Source organism: Doryrhamphus excisus, linkage group LG11 (assembly GCF_037039965.1).
Source record: "Doryrhamphus excisus strain RoL-2023G ecotype Guam linkage group LG11, RoL_Dexc_Guam_v1.1, whole genome shotgun sequence".
Lineage (NCBI taxonomy): Eukaryota > Metazoa > Chordata > Actinopteri > Syngnathiformes > Syngnathidae > Doryrhamphus > Doryrhamphus excisus.
This window is the reverse complement of record NC_136367.1, coordinates 916,428-933,038: the sequence shown is the minus strand read 5'-3', so window position 1 is coordinate 933,038 and position 16,611 is coordinate 916,428. Positions and strand designations below refer to the sequence as shown.

The window sequence follows — 16,611 nt, the reverse complement described above, 5'->3', positions numbered from 1 at the left end:
TTGGCCAGTCACTCACCTGAGATGGACCCACTGCTGAGTCAGCATGGCTAAACGCTGCCTCTGTCGGAGGAGCAGCTGAAAAAGGTGAGATGAGAAACCTCGACAGCGCTCGATGTTCCCCAGACCCAACTCCTACAACACACACACACACAGACACACACACATGACAGCTCCTAAAACAGCTCTTGGCCTTCAACCGCTTTCCTTTGGTCATCAGACAACTCCAATAAACGCTCTTACTCTCCCAGCGTGATGGAGGGCAGTCTGCAGAGCATTTCTCCTCGCCCATGAAGAGTAGAAGTAACGCTGACAGCCATCCCACGCACTTAGCAACTCTGACATCAACCTGCAGCACACGCGACAAGAAAGTTAGTACGAGAAGAAAGTACATCAACTAACCTTTACGACTTTACGACTGTGTATAAAAATGAATGAATGAATAAATAAACAAGAAAAAAGGAAGCAAAAATGAAAAAAAAACCAAGAATAAAGTCAAAATATTCTGAAAATAATTTATAATATTAAGACAAAAAAAATTTAATCGTACCAGAAAAATAAGTGGTAAGTTTACAAGAATAAAGGCAAAATATTAGGACAGTAAAGTCATAATATTAAAGTCATAACACTGCATTAAAAGAAATAATCTTACCAAAAAAAATTAGGAGAATAACTTAATCATAAGAAAAAAAGTATGTAATCATACAAGAAAGAAAAACTGCATTTTTTAATAATAATTGTGAAATGACGAGAGTTAATTCATAATATTAAAAAAGTTTGAAGCATAAAGTTGACATAATTGAAAAATAATTAAGAGAAAAAATACAATCTTACAAGTAAAAAAGTCATAATCTAAGAGAATAAAGTCAAAATATTAAAAGTAAAAAATATATAATATTAAAAGATTCACCATAATAAGACAAAAGTGTTGTAATAAAGTCATAATATTAGGGTAGCAGTAATATTATGCCAAACACACAAACCAAGTAGCAATTTAGAATAAAGTCGATGATACTGAGCTATACATCTCCTCCACCAACTCCAACATCTACTCCACCCTCACCGACTGCTTAACTGACATCAAATCCTGGCTGGAACACAATTCCCTCCAACTTAACAGTGACAACACAGATGTTATCATCATTGGTCCCAAAAACATCACAACACCCATTCTTATTTCTGAAAGGAATATGTGAGGTTTACCGGGTCTCAGTCGGGTCCTGGGGTCCGACAGTGGAAAAAGCGGCGCTCATCTCCAGTGGCGGTATACACAGGGTGTCCACAGGGTCAGCGGTCCTGCTCCATATCAAACCTTTACGGTATGATAGACCTTGGAAAGACATATGGCGGGGTTGTGGACCACTTGAATCTTCTCACATAAGAATGTACATAACATAAGAATCTTCTGACGCAAGGTCAAAGGTACCTATCTCTGCCAGCGTCTTAAAGAGGTCGGACAGCGCTCTCTGCTTTTGCTGGAGGATGTGTTTGACCTGAACCTTCTGCTTGTCTTTTTCTGCTGACGGATCCAAGGTGAGGCCCTGCAACTCCTGCAAGGTTCTGATGACCTGACCTGACGGGGGTGACAAAAACCACAAGTGTACAGTCAGCCCTTGTTTAGGTGGTTAACTGGTTCCAGAAGTGAACTTGTTTATGATGTTTGTTTGTTTCTGTCGGCTTTTTCCCTGATTCCTGACGGATCCCAATGATGCTTAGTAGTGGAGATTCGAACCCGATGCGTCCGCTCCAAAGTCCAGAACGCCAACCAATACACCACAGCGTGCTCAATCTTATTTATGAACATAATGTTTTCAAACTTAGACCAAAGAAACAACAAAAAAGTTGGGTGCTGGTGCATCACGGTAGTGCTTTTATGGTACGCCATCTCCATTTTTACAGGTTATAGACCACCGAATCATTACCATTAAGTGTAAAGTACTCCCATACTCCCATACAATGTTGATTTGGGATCAAGTAGATTACCTGTGAAACAGTCCAGATCTTCCGTCAGCTCAGGTGCTGAGCGTTTCTTGAGGAGCTGGACACACACTTTCTTCATCCTTCGGGTCAGAAGAGGCAGACGTCCTTGCAGAGATCCCGACTCTACTCCGTCCTCCATCTTTAAAACCACATTCAGCTTAGCGGAATCCTGATATTTGTCAATAAGTGATGACGTCTTCAAAGGGCACTGGTTAAGAACCTGGACTTGCAGGTCCAGATTCTTTCCTGGCAGGGCTGGCTTGAGTGCCTTGTGCAGCCGGTGAAGGGGTGTGTCCTCTGGGTTTCTATCCACGTTATCTGGAGAAGCGCTGCTTTCCTCTTCAACCAGAGCAGGGAGACTGGGGCTATTCAGAGCCTCCTCAAACTTCTTGACGAACTTGAAGAGGGTGCTGAAGGGAAACCCGAGCGAGTCATGAAGATGCCCGTGGAGAAATGAGCCACTGATAATCTTACCGATGCGTCTTCTCCACAGACTGCTTGAGGGACCAGAAACTGACATCATTCCACTTGGAGATCTTGACAAAATCCTGCAGCGACAAAACGACATGCCAATGAGAAATACACGCGGCAAAACTGCAGTATTTGTATAAGAGAAAAGAAGACTGATGCGTACCTTCAGCTCCTTCTCAATGGGCTGTCTGAGCTGGAGGATTTTGGTGTTGATACACTCGGAAAACTGACTGTAGTATTTGTGCAGGTTCCACAGAAGATGACATAACTGACCTGTGGATTACAAATATGCATTCACTTCATGTCACAGCTTCGGAAATTGACAGAAAGCATATCTTGTACTGTATGTTCATGAATACAAATACATTTTTAGCATGAAAGGTACAAAACAAAGTGAAAAGTATGAGCTTGCAGCTGACCTCGTCCAGGCTCAGTTGGGAGCAGAAGGATGTGGCAGTGGAAAGTGAGCAGCATGGTCAAGCGGGTGTGGAACTCGCCCAGGTTGGCCCCTTCCATGAAAGCTTGGAGAGTGGACGACAACGAGGACAGGGAAAGGTCTCCCACATCTTGGCCTAGATAGAAAATCATGTGTAGTTTTCCACGGGCAAACAGAGCTACAGTTGCATACTGTGTGTTGTGTACCTGAATGGGCAGGCGTTGTCTGGTCGGCCAGGTATTTGGCTAATAGCTGGTAAATAGAGAACCAATGCTTGGTCGACTTCTCGGTGTGGCGCTTCACTGCATTGTCCAGACTGCTTGACCAACAACTGCCGCAAAAGATGCATTCAGTTTCACAATTGCCACACAAAAATCATCAATAAAATCCCCAGTGGAGTGTACCAACACATACATATGCAGGGTATGGAAGTGTGTGTGTGGCTAAAAACATTTGGTCTTACTTCAGCTCCAGCTTCCGCCATTGGATAATGAGCTGAGTCACCGCTTCCAGTTCTTTCTGCAGTGACACCGCACGGCTGGCGTTGTTCTCCCAGTCCTACGAGCAAGAAAACACCAACATGGGACATGAACATGTTTCATACATCCAGCATGGATTCTTTCTTTCTCTCAAATATTTCGGTATTTTCATTCAGTGTGAGGGACGTGGAAGATGTTGCATGGAGAGCTTACTTGTGCTTTGCTCAGCAGTATCTCCAGACCATTGAGGAATGCCGCTAGTGGACTGGACAAACCAAAACCCATGATCCTCTCGATCACCACAGTTAGCTGCAACACACAAATGTCGCTTTAAAAGTCATTCCTCGTTGATGGCGGTTAATTGGCTCCAGGTTAGACGATGAAAAGTCCTACCAAGTAGGATTTCCTATTTAAAAATGGAAGATTTTTGTAGCCAGAGCATAGAAAACCTGCTCAAAATACACACTGTAACATTATTAGAGTCCTCTAGGCAAGACATAGCACCCCTATAGTATCAAATCAACTTTATTTATAGAGCACTTTTCCTGCAAAGACATGCAATGCAAAGTGCTTTACAGAATTAAAAGCAATTACCACAATTAAAAGGAAAATATAATTACAAAGAAACCAATTGGAAGTGGACCAACTTTATGGAATGGTGTGTGATCCTGGGATACCTGATCCTGAAATCCCATTCATGACGACTCACCTGCACAAGGGCTGGGTGTTCTGGCCAGTCAGCGAGTCTCTGCTTGACAGCGATATTCATCTGCTCCAAGACGGCGAGACACAGGCGGGCCTCGCTCAGATTGGGATGTTGATAGAAGTCGTAAGGTCCTTCTGACTTGAGAACCAGAACATCTGACCCCGTCGCCCCGTTCACTGTGTTCTGAAGGAGAGTGGACAGCAGCAGCTCGCTGCCTGAAAGCAGCTGGTTCACGTCTGCATCTGTGGGGTATTAATAATACAATCAATACATTAATCATAATCATAAATCAACCATTTGCAGCGGAAGTGCAAGAAAGGCACTCACCAATCAGATGGTAGAAGTGTGTCATCACGGGGGCGGCGACTTGGTAAGAAGACACCAGGGTGTTAACGTAGTCGCTGACGTGAGCGGCCGGCGCCGTGCTCTGGTACCACAACGCCCGAGCGAACCCCAGACACAGGCGCTGGTGAATCTGCATCACTGTGGTCATTGCGACCGGGGAGAGAACACTACTGTCGTCTTCTCTGGCTTCTTCCTCCTGGCTTGCATCTGCTGGAGCCTCCAAGCTGGGCTCACTCATGTCTGCAAAGTCCTGGATGGGGAATCAAAATGGGAATATTTTCACTAGAGAACCTGTACTTCTGTTGGTCCTCTTCAGCTATTGCTGTGGTCTGTGGGAATGTGAGTGGTAATGCTTGACCTGTGTCATTGACTGGAACCTCAGGTTACCGAAGTATTTGGAAAAAAAATATATATATACATATATTTAGAAACACTGCAGTACTTCAACTCTAATGTTTAGGCTATTTAATTTGCAACATCTTGGCTTTCTTATTGTTTTTCTCCTTGTAGAATTGTATTTTTCTGTTATTTATATTAACATTCTGACATTTTAATAAAATTATGACTTTTTCCTCGTAAAATTATATTTTTATTTCAATATTATTGTTTATTCTTCTCATATTTTTACTTTATTCTGATTTCCCCCCCCCATAATAATATGACAACTCTTTGCCTTATTATGTTTTTACTCTACTAATGTTTCAACTTGGTTGCATGGCGGTCGTGTGGTTAGCACGCAGACCTCACAGCTAGGAGACCCGGGTTCAATTCCACTCTCGGCCATCCCTGTGTGGAGTTTGCATGTTCTCCCTGTGCATGCGTGGGTTTTCTCCGGGTACTCCGGTTTTCTCTAGGCGTTACAAAAACGCTCAGTTTGGACTCTTTTGGAAAAATAATCAGACTGTGTATAAATATTTATACTGTATATTTTTGTACTTTGACTTTTAATAGATGTGCCTGCACCTACTTCACCAAAATTCCTAGTATGTGTATGACCATACTTGGCATTAAACAATTTCTGATTTTCTTCCTCTGCTTGTCCTCATTAGGGTCGTGTGTATGCTGGAGCCTATCCCAGCTGACTTCAGGTACACACTGGACTGGTTTTCTCTTAATATTATGACTTTATTCTCTAATATTTACAACTATTCTTGTCAAATTACAACTTTTCTTTCTCCTAAGATTACAGTGTTCTTGTGTTCATATTATGACTATTTTCTACTTTATTCTTGTGAGATTTGGTCAGCCCTGCTCTAGAACAACAATCATTTTAATAATAACTTCACGGTAGGTGAAGACTGCATATTGTGTTGTGTATCCAGTGTGTGTAGGCCACACAGCAATCGTCAGTGGGCTCACAGTGCCAACGCTTGAGGTTGAACAGCTTATAGGAAACAGGAGCTCCGGTTAAATACCTTCTCAAACTGAGGGAACTGCCGTCGGAAGTCCCTCTCTTCCTGCTGGTCCTCGGTCAGTCCTGTGCCATGCAAGCGGCTGCCACTGCGGTACAGAGAAGCCTCCTGCTGTTCACGATCTCTCCTCTTCCTCTCCATCTCGTCCCACTCGTTTACAAGGGCCTGAAGGGGAATCAATGCCCAGGTAGAGTAAGAAAATAATGATGATTTTCATGAGGATATAAGCGTGATTGAGAGTGTCTGACCTGACAGATATGCGTGAAGGTGTTCCACGCTGCAGGACTAAACCGCCCCGCGCTCAGTGTGTGGCACTGTACAAACAGCAGAGCATTGAGGAGCAATGTGGACGGCTGCGCCAGCACATGACTTGTTCCTTGTGGCAGCAGCTTCCCGAGATGATGCACAACTTCCAGACTTTCATTGGAGCAGAGGAAGTCAGCCTGGGTCAGGTAGGATCGCTGACTGGAGGACAGGGAGGGAAAGGACAAAAGGCAGGACACCAGGTTGGGAAGTCCAGGCACATGACGTAGCGAGGCAGCCACTTGGGAGGCCACCAGCTTCATGCCATAACGGAGTTGGAGGATTCCAGCCTTTATGGGCTCCACCACGTCCGGGTACAGAGGGTAGTCCTCTTGCAGCCTCTCACAGAAGCACTGCTGGGAGTTCTGCCAGACGGCCTCCTTCTTCAGCAGGCCCTGGACAGCTGGCACTGAGGAGGAACCAGGCAGGGCGCTTTGCAAGCGAGAGAGCAGATCTTGCACTGCCGATGCCTGGCCAATGCTGAAGAGGTAGTGCTGGAGGTCCTGGAATAACTTTCCGTACTGTTGTTCCTGGGGACGACATGCCTGCTTCCGAGAGAGCTCAGCTATTTGCCCCTTCAGCTGCTGCATGCGGAGCCGCAGATATCTACACGCACAAACTCAAAGCGATTAGCATGAGGGTCAATACTACCATTTTCATCATTATATTGTAACAATTTTTGCATTATTATTATTATTTTTTAATTATTTAATTGTACAGACTTCATTGCTTCTTGTAGGGTGCTGTATCATTCCATCTGTTGTTTTCTGAAATCCGCAGTATTTGTGCTTTTATTGTCAATTTATTAGCCCACTCCCCCCCCCCCAAGTGTAACATTTACATATAATTTTCTGGATTGCATGTGTCTAATCTTGTGCATTAAAAAACAAGAACTTTGAGTACTTATTATAGTGTGTACCTGCTCTATAGGAGTCCACACCTCAATGGGCTGAAAAATTAGCATAATGGCTCCCCTTTAAAAAAAAAAAAAGAAATTTGGAAACATCCCGTGGGCCACATTAAGATGCTTGGTGGGCCTGATGTGGCCCACTTGCTGCAGTTTTCCCACCCCTGTGATAATGTATAATTTATATTGCATGTAGTAAATGTCATTCTCATCTTTCTCATTCATTCCTGGCTCAAACCTGATTCGGGGATGCTGGATGCCATCAGTCGTGCTGATCTCCAATTCTGCCCCGGTCGCCAGCTCAGATGATAAGCTCCGTGTTTTCCACTCCTTATGCAATATTTCCAACTACAAGCATGGAGAAAGACAAACATCAGTGGATACCCGTTTCTTCCCTGGAGTCTATACATGTAATGAACCCATATAATACATGCATGATACAAAAAAAAATAAAATCATAAAAAAATCCATGCATTTTTACCTAGTATGTGTTGTTTTGTTCATTGTTACGAAATAAGTGGATGCTAACAGTTACTTGTACCTCTTGCTGGGCATAGCCCAGTTTGTAGGCCCGCTTCACAGCTGGGTCAAAGATGGTTTGGGGTGTCCACACTTTGATCTGGAGCAAGCCCATGTTGACCCAAAACACACCCGCGCACGCTAAAGAGTTGCTGCCTTCAACTTTGCTTTGAGTGTATTCCTGCAGGCAGGCGATGCAGCCGTGCACTATTCCATCCGGGATCACTTTGGTGGCAAGGAGGTCTCTGAGGATCCCCTGGATCTCCTGAGCGGCCATCAGCGGGTGAGGTTGCTCAAGCAGGCTCTGGCAGGACTCCGTGTAAGACTCCTGCAGGCCAGGAGGCAACAGGTCTGTCATGCTGAGTAGCTGTCGACGCAGAACCGCGCCCTGGAGTCTCGAATCTGTGCATCTGAAGGAAAAAAAGACGTTGAAAAATGCAACCTGGACGGAAGTCATGTTGACAAGCTGTCATTTCGACCAACTTTAAGTCCGCCAGTGCTGGAAAGGTCATATTGTCCCACAAGACTGCTGACAAATCCTGGAGCTGCTGAAGCTTGTCCTGCCACTCTCCCAGCGTCACGTTGGAGATGGAAAGGAGGGCGGTGCCAGATGGTTCCCACTGTCTCCCAGTCTCACTGCTGCCGAGCACTTCCAGTGTGCAATGGGACCACACGGCTTTACTTAGCAAGGCTGGGCCCTGAACCACAATGACATTGCATCATCACGCCAGCAGCCAACGTGTATTGATTAAGCCGCAAAAAATATCGTGAGAGCAATACCATGTTCTTAGCTCCGCCACGTGTCTTTGGTTGCAGCTCTCGGTCAGCGTTGAGGGGGTCCCATTTCTGCCAGCGGTCAGGCTCTGAAGCGGCACCGTTTGTCCACAAGGCAGCCAAAGCCGCTGACAGCAGCTCACACCACACAAACTGCAGCTCCTCCACTGGCTGATGGCAAAATAATCACTTTTACATCACTCGACCCTCTTCATCCTCAACTGTGCTGTAAACAACTACAGTAACAACTCGAAACCTCAAGTTCATTTAAGTAAGCATTCGTTTTATTAATCTTCGCTCGCTGAATGTACTGCAAAAAAGGTCAGTAAGGATAATTCATAATGCCGCCTACAGAGAACATACTAACTCCTTATTGCTAAAATCACAAATACTACAATACTTAAATTTAATAAATTAAAATTAAATAAAAAAAATAATAATAAATTAAAATTAAAAAAAATAAATTAAAAAAAATAAATTAAAAACATTAAAATTAAAATTAAAGTAACGTAAACTATTAGGAAAGCAGGAAGTGAACAAATGTAACAGTTACTGATTGTAAAAGTACCAGATGGAGGGGTAGGATTTAATAAGCTTTGCTTCTTCCTACTCCTTTTGGACATGTGGAACTGGGAACTGATTATGGGATGCACTCAATTGGAATCTGATGCATGTTGAAATGAAATAAAACCATTACCATTAATTACTTAAGTCAGTTAAATGTACAATCAAATAAAATGAGTAAAATAATAATAAATATATATATATTTTTAAATAACCTTTTCACTCTTGAGAAGAAACCAGAGTGGCAGCAGCTGGCTGACATTCATCGGTGTGGACTGAAGGCAGTAGTGAAGATGTCTGGAAAGTTCTAGACGGAATTTCTCCTCTGCTTCTCCGTCTCTATGAATCAAATGAAAACAGGTTGATTAAAATGCTAGCGGTGGTTTCTCTTTTGTGGTGGATTGATGCTTTACCCGCGTGTGAAAGACAACTGGATTAAATCTGCGCTGAGTCGCAGCTGATTGAGGGCAGCCACTTCCTCCGTCAGCGGCCATAGTTGAGCCCTGCGGCTCAGGTCCCGCAGGTCTCGCTGAGACAGAGGAACTCCTGTGTCTGTTGATTGGTCCTCTCCGGACATCGCCTGGGTCTCCATGACACCCCTGGAAGTCATTAGGTGCAGCTGCTGATCCACACTTGACACCAACCTCTCCAATATTCCTGATGGAAAACAACAAATGCTTATTATTGGATGGCTGGGTGCTGGGATACAATTTATGATGTACCGTACCGTTTACTTTTGTTTCCCATATTACAGTTTTTTCTTATTTTCACTCATTATATCTTCTATATTGGGTAAGAGGAGTGTAAAGGTCATGTGGGGTTGTTATTTCAAGTCGAGAGGGCTCTAATAATGTTTAAGAGTGTGTTTATAATGTGGTAAACAATGCTCTACAAAAACATTCATAAATAAGGAATCCTACTTTGCAGGAATTAACTTAATGAACACATAAATCAGAGATTGCTGTGCATATACTTTTTATATGGACTTTCATAAATCACCAGAACGATTACTTTGCTCGCCTTTACAACTTCAGAGAATAGAACTAATCATGCTGGTGGCAAAGCCTACCAGATTTCTGTGGATCCAGTTGGTTGTTTGCGAGCAGAACCAGGCCCCAGGCTTCGAGCAGACTCTCCTTAACGTCCACACCGAGTCCTGCAATCTGAAGACAGACTAACTCCCGCTTCCAGGAGCTGAAGGCGTGATCAAATGTGAGCTGACGCACATCCAGGGTTTTACTGAGGACCCTCAGCTGCGTTGCGCAGTCCGCAACACTCTGCAACTAAACAACACAAGGGGATCTTATTAAGATTGTGTCAATGATGTTCAATGTATGAGATGGAAATCCTAAAATATGGCTGGTCAGGTGAGGAGCAAGCAGCATAGAAAAAGGATGGATGGATGGATGGAGGTTCAAAACCAGTCTTTAATGGCCCTGGGAACATTCTAAAAATAAATATTATGAGAAGGAAACATAAAAAAGTTTCATTTTTTAGGTGTTAGGAATAAGATGACAATATGAGGGGGGAAAACGACAAGAAGAAAAAAACAACAGCAAAAAGGAGGGAATTTAACTTTGTCAAAAAACATAAAAAAATAAAGATGACGCGATTAATCACAAGTTATCAGAAAATGTGATCAATCCAAGTTAAATATTAAATCGATGAAAAAAACATCTAACCTTGAATGGCAGTGATTTCCCCAGTGTTTTCTGGACGCCTTTTAGAAAAGCAGCTACGCACGCTGGAGTGGACAGAAGCTTCTGGATGGCTCCCGAAACTGCTTTCAGCTCCTGGTGGCCGCTGAGGAAAACGCATCACGGTGGTTACAAATACAAAATTTGAAAAAAAAGAAGCAAAATAGCACAAATGCAAATGAATAATCAAGCTTACTGAAATGTGGCGTGAGCGTCTCCAAGCAAGAGCAGCGGCAGACGGAGATGGAGGTGCTTCTGTACCCACTGCCAGTGCAGCGACAGCACGGCGATCCCTTTTGCGTCCGCTGGCATCGTGCTGCAAACATCCCAGAAACGATCACGCCACGACAGGATCTCCAGGACCTGAACACAAAATGGAAAGTAGAACCAGAAAGAACATTTCAACAGGACAAGCCGGCATATTTGCTATTGTTCTGTCATCAGTAATCAGCAGTAGAGGTTTCCGCTAAATATCAGTTCTCAGCAACAAAATTGAGAAAAATACACATTTCTTATTCTTGTATATGACTATATGGTTCTAACATATCTTACTTATTGTGTGGAAATATGGGCTAATAACTATAAAAGCAATCTTCACTTGCTAAATGTACTGCAAAAAAGGGCAGTAAGGATAATTCATAATGCCGCCTACAGAGAACATACTAACTCCTTATTTCTAAAATCACAAATACTTCAACTTGCTGATATAGTTCATCTTCAAACAGCTAAAATAAAATTAAAAAAATAATAAAAAAATTGAACTATATTAGGAAAGCAGGAAGTGAACAAATGTAACAGTGACTGATTGGAAAAGTACCAGATGGAGGGGTAGGATTTAATAAGCTTTGCTTCTTCCTACTCCTTTTGGACATGTGGAACTGGGAACTGATTATGGGATGCACTCAATTGGAATCTGATGCATGTTCACATGAAATAAAAGCATGACCATATACAATATATATTACTAACCTCAAACATATTGTGGTCTGAGATATAAGCCTGGCCGCTCTGAATAGCGTCAAGCGTGAAGGAATCAAACAGGTGAAAGAAAGCGCACAGGTGCATCAGCACTGGATGAGGCAGGTGACCAATATCCACCGTCTCTGTTATGAAAAGGAAATACGATTACTGTCAAGCTTCCACCAGTCAGCTAAGAAGATAGCATGTATGAAAAAACTCAACAAAAGATTCTACTCCATGTTTCCTGTGCATACTTTTGGAGAAGGCTGCGGCAATCCTCAGGGCACAGTTCTGAGCAGACGAGTTCATAGCCGAGGTGCAAATTACAACCCTCTCCTCTCTGTCCATCATGAGAGTCATCCTGCAAAAAAATACACAATACCGATACTCCAATTATTCCCCAATTGCAGCAGTGGTATACCCATATCACATTAGAAGCGTTACTTTCACTATCAAATGTCTTATTTGTTTGCACGGTAGAAGGTGGTGGAGCAAAAGGATGACTACCACTCAACGTGCAAACCTGTAGAACCATATCCACCATCATTTAGTCTTCCCTTATTGGACGCTTTTGGCACTGGACAAACTTGACACCACCTTCCTATTTGGCTGCTGAGGGAGTTCGGAAAAAGTAAGTCAACACTGCCACCGAGTGGCCATGTGAGGTGTAGAAACACGTCATGTGTTTGAAAGTTCTCCTGTAGGGTCTTAGAATTTCCGTGGAATTGACCAATAAAAAGAGAATCTACTGTTAAGCGTGAAATCTGGTGAAAAACATAACATAATGTGAACTAGGGGTGTGTATTGGCAAGAATCTGGCCATGCGATACGTATCATGATACTAGGATCACCATACGATATATCACGATACCGTTAACAAGGCCATATTTTTTTTAATTATTATTTAAATTATTTCCTGGAAAAACTGAATTACAGCATCAGAACAGTATGTTATGCTGTATCACAAACTTTCCTCTGTAAAAACTTAAAGTGTAGGATTTGGATAAAAAAAGCTTTAACAACTAGCTTTAAATTAAAAAAAAAAAAACATAAAAAACAAATAAATTGTGTGAGTGAGTGAACAGGGTTGCTGCCCTACCTGTTGGTAACTGCATCCAGTGACTGGAGATAATCCACGTAGCTTTCCTGGTCTTCAAAACGCTTGGTGGCTAAAATATCCATGTACTGCTTGTTCCAGCGCATGTCCGCCAACATCCTGCACTCGTCTGATAACACACAAAATTGCTTCTGTTTTTACTTCCTGTTTGTACATAGTACTTCCTAACATTACTGACACCTAGTGACCCGTGTAGAATAGTACATATGATCACAATGCCTTATGTTTGTATATTACGTCATTCATTAGATCATGTATTTTTTGAAGATTGAAACCGTGAAATCTGTTCTTTTCCTCAACCAGACATTGTTTTCGTTACATTCTCTTAGAACTACATTCATTAACCTACAAAAAATGACTATATAATACTTGAATACAATTAAATCCATACAAAAACCCTATACAGGAAATTATTTCAAACGAAAACGAAAATGTTACCTTTGCTGTGTGGCTGGAGAAGAGCAGAAAGGGATTTTCCCTGAGCAGCCAGATTACTGGTGAAGGCGGCCTTTAGCGCTCTGCTTCCTGCTTCCACTTGAACCAAAACCACATCTGCAAAACATCATGCTTTCATCTGATCTTCCATGTGGATGTCTAAGTCAAATATTCCATGCCAAATAAGTCCTATAACAAGCCATTTGTGCTTAAAGTAAGCGTGTGGGTTGTCGTCAAGAGTTACTAGGACGGTGTATGGTCATGGTGGCCCCAGTGAGCACCCTACGGTTACTACTTAGGTGTCGTCACTAACCAGGTAAGTATCGGTAGCTCTTCCTCAAATGGGACAGCCAGCGGCTGCGCATGATCCAGTCTCCATGAGAGGCTCTCTCCGTGATAAGTTTCACCGCCGTGGGCATCAGCTGCAGAACATCTTGGTCTGGATTTTGCCCTCCGTCTGAGAACACCAGACCTTCATGGACACCACCACTCTCCAATGCTCTCTGCAGGTCACTCAGACATAGTGGGCGATTCCTGGGCAGACAATATCAAGTGTTGCCTTCTTTTTCTTCCGTTTCATTGTTAAGGTGCTTAGACCTGACATTAACGCATTAACACTTTATTTATGCTTTAACTACAAAAATATTTATTTTATTTATAAATAAGGATTCCAACCTCGCCAAAATGTATATGTTCGAGGTTCGGGTTCTCACCGTTGACCCTGCAAACTGAGGGCGTTGAGGCAAAAAGACAAGACCTGTCCATCACGGAGGATAGTAGAGAAACAGGAATCCTCTGTGGCGAGCAATGCCGACGCAAGGCTGTCAGGCCAAACACCAGCACACAGTAAGCCACTTCCCCAGTCCTCGTCCAGGACTGTCAGGTTCTGCTCTATCATCTTCATGGCCAGCTGGAAAAACGGGAGCAAACGCACTCCATGACGGTCCTCCAAGGCTGCTGCGTGCACTTGTGAAATGGCGAATGATGGTTGCTACCTTTAGGTTGGCAGGGGTGCGTTGGCAGAGTGCGTACGCCTCTCCGCAGGCGTGCTTCAGTGCGCTGGCTAAATCCACACCTCTCTGCAGCTGGCAGGACAGCAGGGTGGCAGCATGCAGCATGGAAGCCACCGACGAGGCAGGGGAATCTAAAGAAAGCAAGATGTACTCATTGTGCAGAGTAAGCGTACGTTACGGATCTCGTTTCGCAGACGCTCACCCCAGATGGCGCCTTTGACGCTTTTATGTATGTCAATCAGCAAATTACACACGCAGTCTCCGGTCACTCCTGCACAGCCAAGCAATGTTTTCAAATCCAATGTGTCCCAGGAGATGCCCTCGTTCTCCCCAGGGATGTAGACCTCCACCCCTCTGTTCCTCATGGCTCTAGAGAGCTCCCCGTGCACAGGGTCCATTGTCAGGAACAACCTGCTCAGCACAAAACGCATCTTTAGCGATTTGGAGCAAATTCATAATCCTAATAATGAAATAATACTACCTGAAATTAGGATGTGGTGTGATTTTAGGGGTGCTCCCATCGATGATCCCGCGTTCGTTAATGGTGAGAGATCCACCAGGTTCCAGCAGGGCATTGAGACGATCCAGTACAGAGGCACTAAGCATAACAAACACTTTCAGTTCATCCATTTGATAAAATTACTAAGAACATTATTTTTAAATCGGTAATGACAACCTAAAAGGCATCAGTAGCTCAGTCCACTTGGCTTAGGACCATGGAGTCGAAGGTGTGAATCCCGGTGCAGAGTACTGCCTACCTGCAGAAGTTCACATTGTCCATGAGCAACCAGTCGCCGGCCTGCAGGGCTTGGATCAGCATGCCGTCCAACCACTCGAAGCCTCCAGTGTTGTTGCCATCCTCCTGCTGGGTCAGGCGCACTTTCAGCAGCTTCAAGTCCTCTTGCAGCTGGGACACATCTAAGGGTTTAGCACAATCAGTAACTGTTCCTGCTTTCCGTAATACAGTTTAAGGTTTTTTTGTTTTGTTTTAATTTTTGTAATTTTTTGTCCCGTACTGAAGTACTGAAATGACTGCAATTTTTTTTTTATTTTGGCTTTAATTTTCTTGTTAAATTCTATTTTTTAATGAATGTATTTTTATTTTTAAATCAGACACCCCTAATTTAAGACTTCTAACTGTCTCAGTGTCCCCACAGTGGAGCAGGAGAAGAGGAAGTCCGGCCATTCCCTCACCCAGGACCCATATGGAAATGCATGGCGGTGCATATGGTATCACTATTGACAGCGTCTGAGTCTTGCCTGTGAACGCTCTGAGCTTGGAGTTGAGCTTTTCCAGGAGGACGACGATGGCTTCCAGTTTGTTTACGGCTTCAGAGGTGACGCTTATCAACTCCTCCTCCTTCAGCCAGCGGCAAAACAGGCCCCATTTTTTCAGCAGAAGCTCTGTCTCTTTCAGGCAGTCATCCGGCGACAACAAGCCATGCCTTGTTACCATAGCAACTAAATAGTCCACGCTTTCAAGAACATGTTGCCATGGCCGCATGATATCCACCTAAAAGAAGAGGTACGGCATTGTCATGGGGGTGCGTGGCTGAAAATGAAAACCAAAAAGGGGTAAAGGTCTGACATGTTTAGATGATGATGAATACCTGCTCAAAGCCTCCTAGCAACTCCGTCGTGTCCATGGCGCTGTTCATTGCCATGACTCTGAGGCGCTTTCCGGCCAAGGCGGCCAGTAGTCTCACCAGGCTGGTCTTCCCGCTGCCCGTTGGCCCAACCAGGATGCTCATCCAGCCCATTTCCACACATTTCATCAAGGACTCGAGGGGTCCCAGTGCTTGGTGTGTGATGGACAACGGAGGCTCCGAGGATACATGGCCTCCGCCATGGCGCTGCAGGACAGAAAACCCCACCTAACGGGAGTTTTTCAACAAAGAAATGATGACTATTTTGGAATGTGCTCCAGCAAAAAAGGTGCTTGGACATTTGGACTTACCTGTACGGTGAGTGGCGTCATATGGAATTGTCTGGAACACATGTAGGGATCAAAGTCCTGCCCGAACACCTTCTTGAACACAGCCAATACCTGTGTTGCACAGCATACAGTATATCGCACCATCAGCATGACAAATATTAAACAGATTCCATATACGTACAGTAATGCCTTATAGCACCGACAGTGATAAGTGAATATTCCCACCATGTAGGATTCCTGATTCATAAATGGAATATTTTCATAGTTAGAGCATAGAAAATCTGTTGGGCAACCTTCTAAATATGTTTTTTAACAGGATTAGAGCCCTCTTGACATGAACTAACACCCCAATAGTGATCTATACACTCCTATTACTCTATATAGTAAACATAATGACAAAATAAGACAAAAACTAAACATAATAAAAACTGACACGTTGTCACTGGAGACTTCCTTGTTTTCGTTTTTTTTACTTCCTGTTCTGTACAGTACCGATTCAACTTCCTGTACAGTGCTGTAGGGGTTCAACGTTGAGTTTTAGCTTGTAACGCATCTTGTTG

General features: G+C 43.6%; 1 protein-coding gene across 1 annotated transcript in view; it reads right to left on the bottom strand.

The window, feature by feature from the left end:
- Positions 1–16,611, bottom strand: part of mdn1 (midasin AAA ATPase 1) — a 46,373-nt gene that overhangs the window by 12,075 nt on the left and 17,687 nt on the right. Inside the window, exons 41-78 of the mRNA XM_058065282.2 lie at positions 16,073–16,162; positions 15,726–15,989; positions 15,376–15,628; positions 14,874–15,033; positions 14,597–14,713; positions 14,318–14,526; positions 14,098–14,246; positions 13,816–14,012; positions 13,416–13,636; positions 13,106–13,219; positions 12,650–12,776; positions 11,805–11,911; positions 11,560–11,693; positions 10,787–10,953; positions 10,576–10,696; positions 9,963–10,176; positions 9,307–9,550; positions 9,109–9,232; positions 8,336–8,500; positions 8,039–8,253; positions 7,578–7,965; positions 7,275–7,384; positions 6,075–6,735; positions 5,830–5,991; positions 4,397–4,664; positions 4,073–4,311; positions 3,577–3,672; positions 3,348–3,442; positions 3,091–3,215; positions 2,868–3,020; positions 2,612–2,721; positions 2,452–2,525; positions 2,198–2,387; positions 1,981–2,116; positions 1,424–1,570; positions 1,201–1,327; positions 241–346; positions 17–132 (exon numbers count right to left, since the gene is read on the bottom strand). Coding sequence (XP_057921265.2) covers positions 17–132; positions 241–346; positions 1,201–1,327; positions 1,424–1,570; positions 1,981–2,116; positions 2,198–2,387; positions 2,452–2,525; positions 2,612–2,721; positions 2,868–3,020; positions 3,091–3,215; positions 3,348–3,442; positions 3,577–3,672; positions 4,073–4,311; positions 4,397–4,664; positions 5,830–5,991; positions 6,075–6,735; positions 7,275–7,384; positions 7,578–7,965; positions 8,039–8,253; positions 8,336–8,500; positions 9,109–9,232; positions 9,307–9,550; positions 9,963–10,176; positions 10,576–10,696; positions 10,787–10,953; positions 11,560–11,693; positions 11,805–11,911; positions 12,650–12,776; positions 13,106–13,219; positions 13,416–13,636; positions 13,816–14,012; positions 14,098–14,246; positions 14,318–14,526; positions 14,597–14,713; positions 14,874–15,033; positions 15,376–15,628; positions 15,726–15,989; positions 16,073–16,162 — 6,695 coding nt within the window. The remainder of the gene's footprint in view (positions 1–16; positions 133–240; positions 347–1,200; positions 1,328–1,423; positions 1,571–1,980; positions 2,117–2,197; positions 2,388–2,451; positions 2,526–2,611; positions 2,722–2,867; positions 3,021–3,090; positions 3,216–3,347; positions 3,443–3,576; positions 3,673–4,072; positions 4,312–4,396; positions 4,665–5,829; positions 5,992–6,074; positions 6,736–7,274; positions 7,385–7,577; positions 7,966–8,038; positions 8,254–8,335; positions 8,501–9,108; positions 9,233–9,306; positions 9,551–9,962; positions 10,177–10,575; positions 10,697–10,786; positions 10,954–11,559; positions 11,694–11,804; positions 11,912–12,649; positions 12,777–13,105; positions 13,220–13,415; positions 13,637–13,815; positions 14,013–14,097; positions 14,247–14,317; positions 14,527–14,596; positions 14,714–14,873; positions 15,034–15,375; positions 15,629–15,725; positions 15,990–16,072; positions 16,163–16,611) is intronic.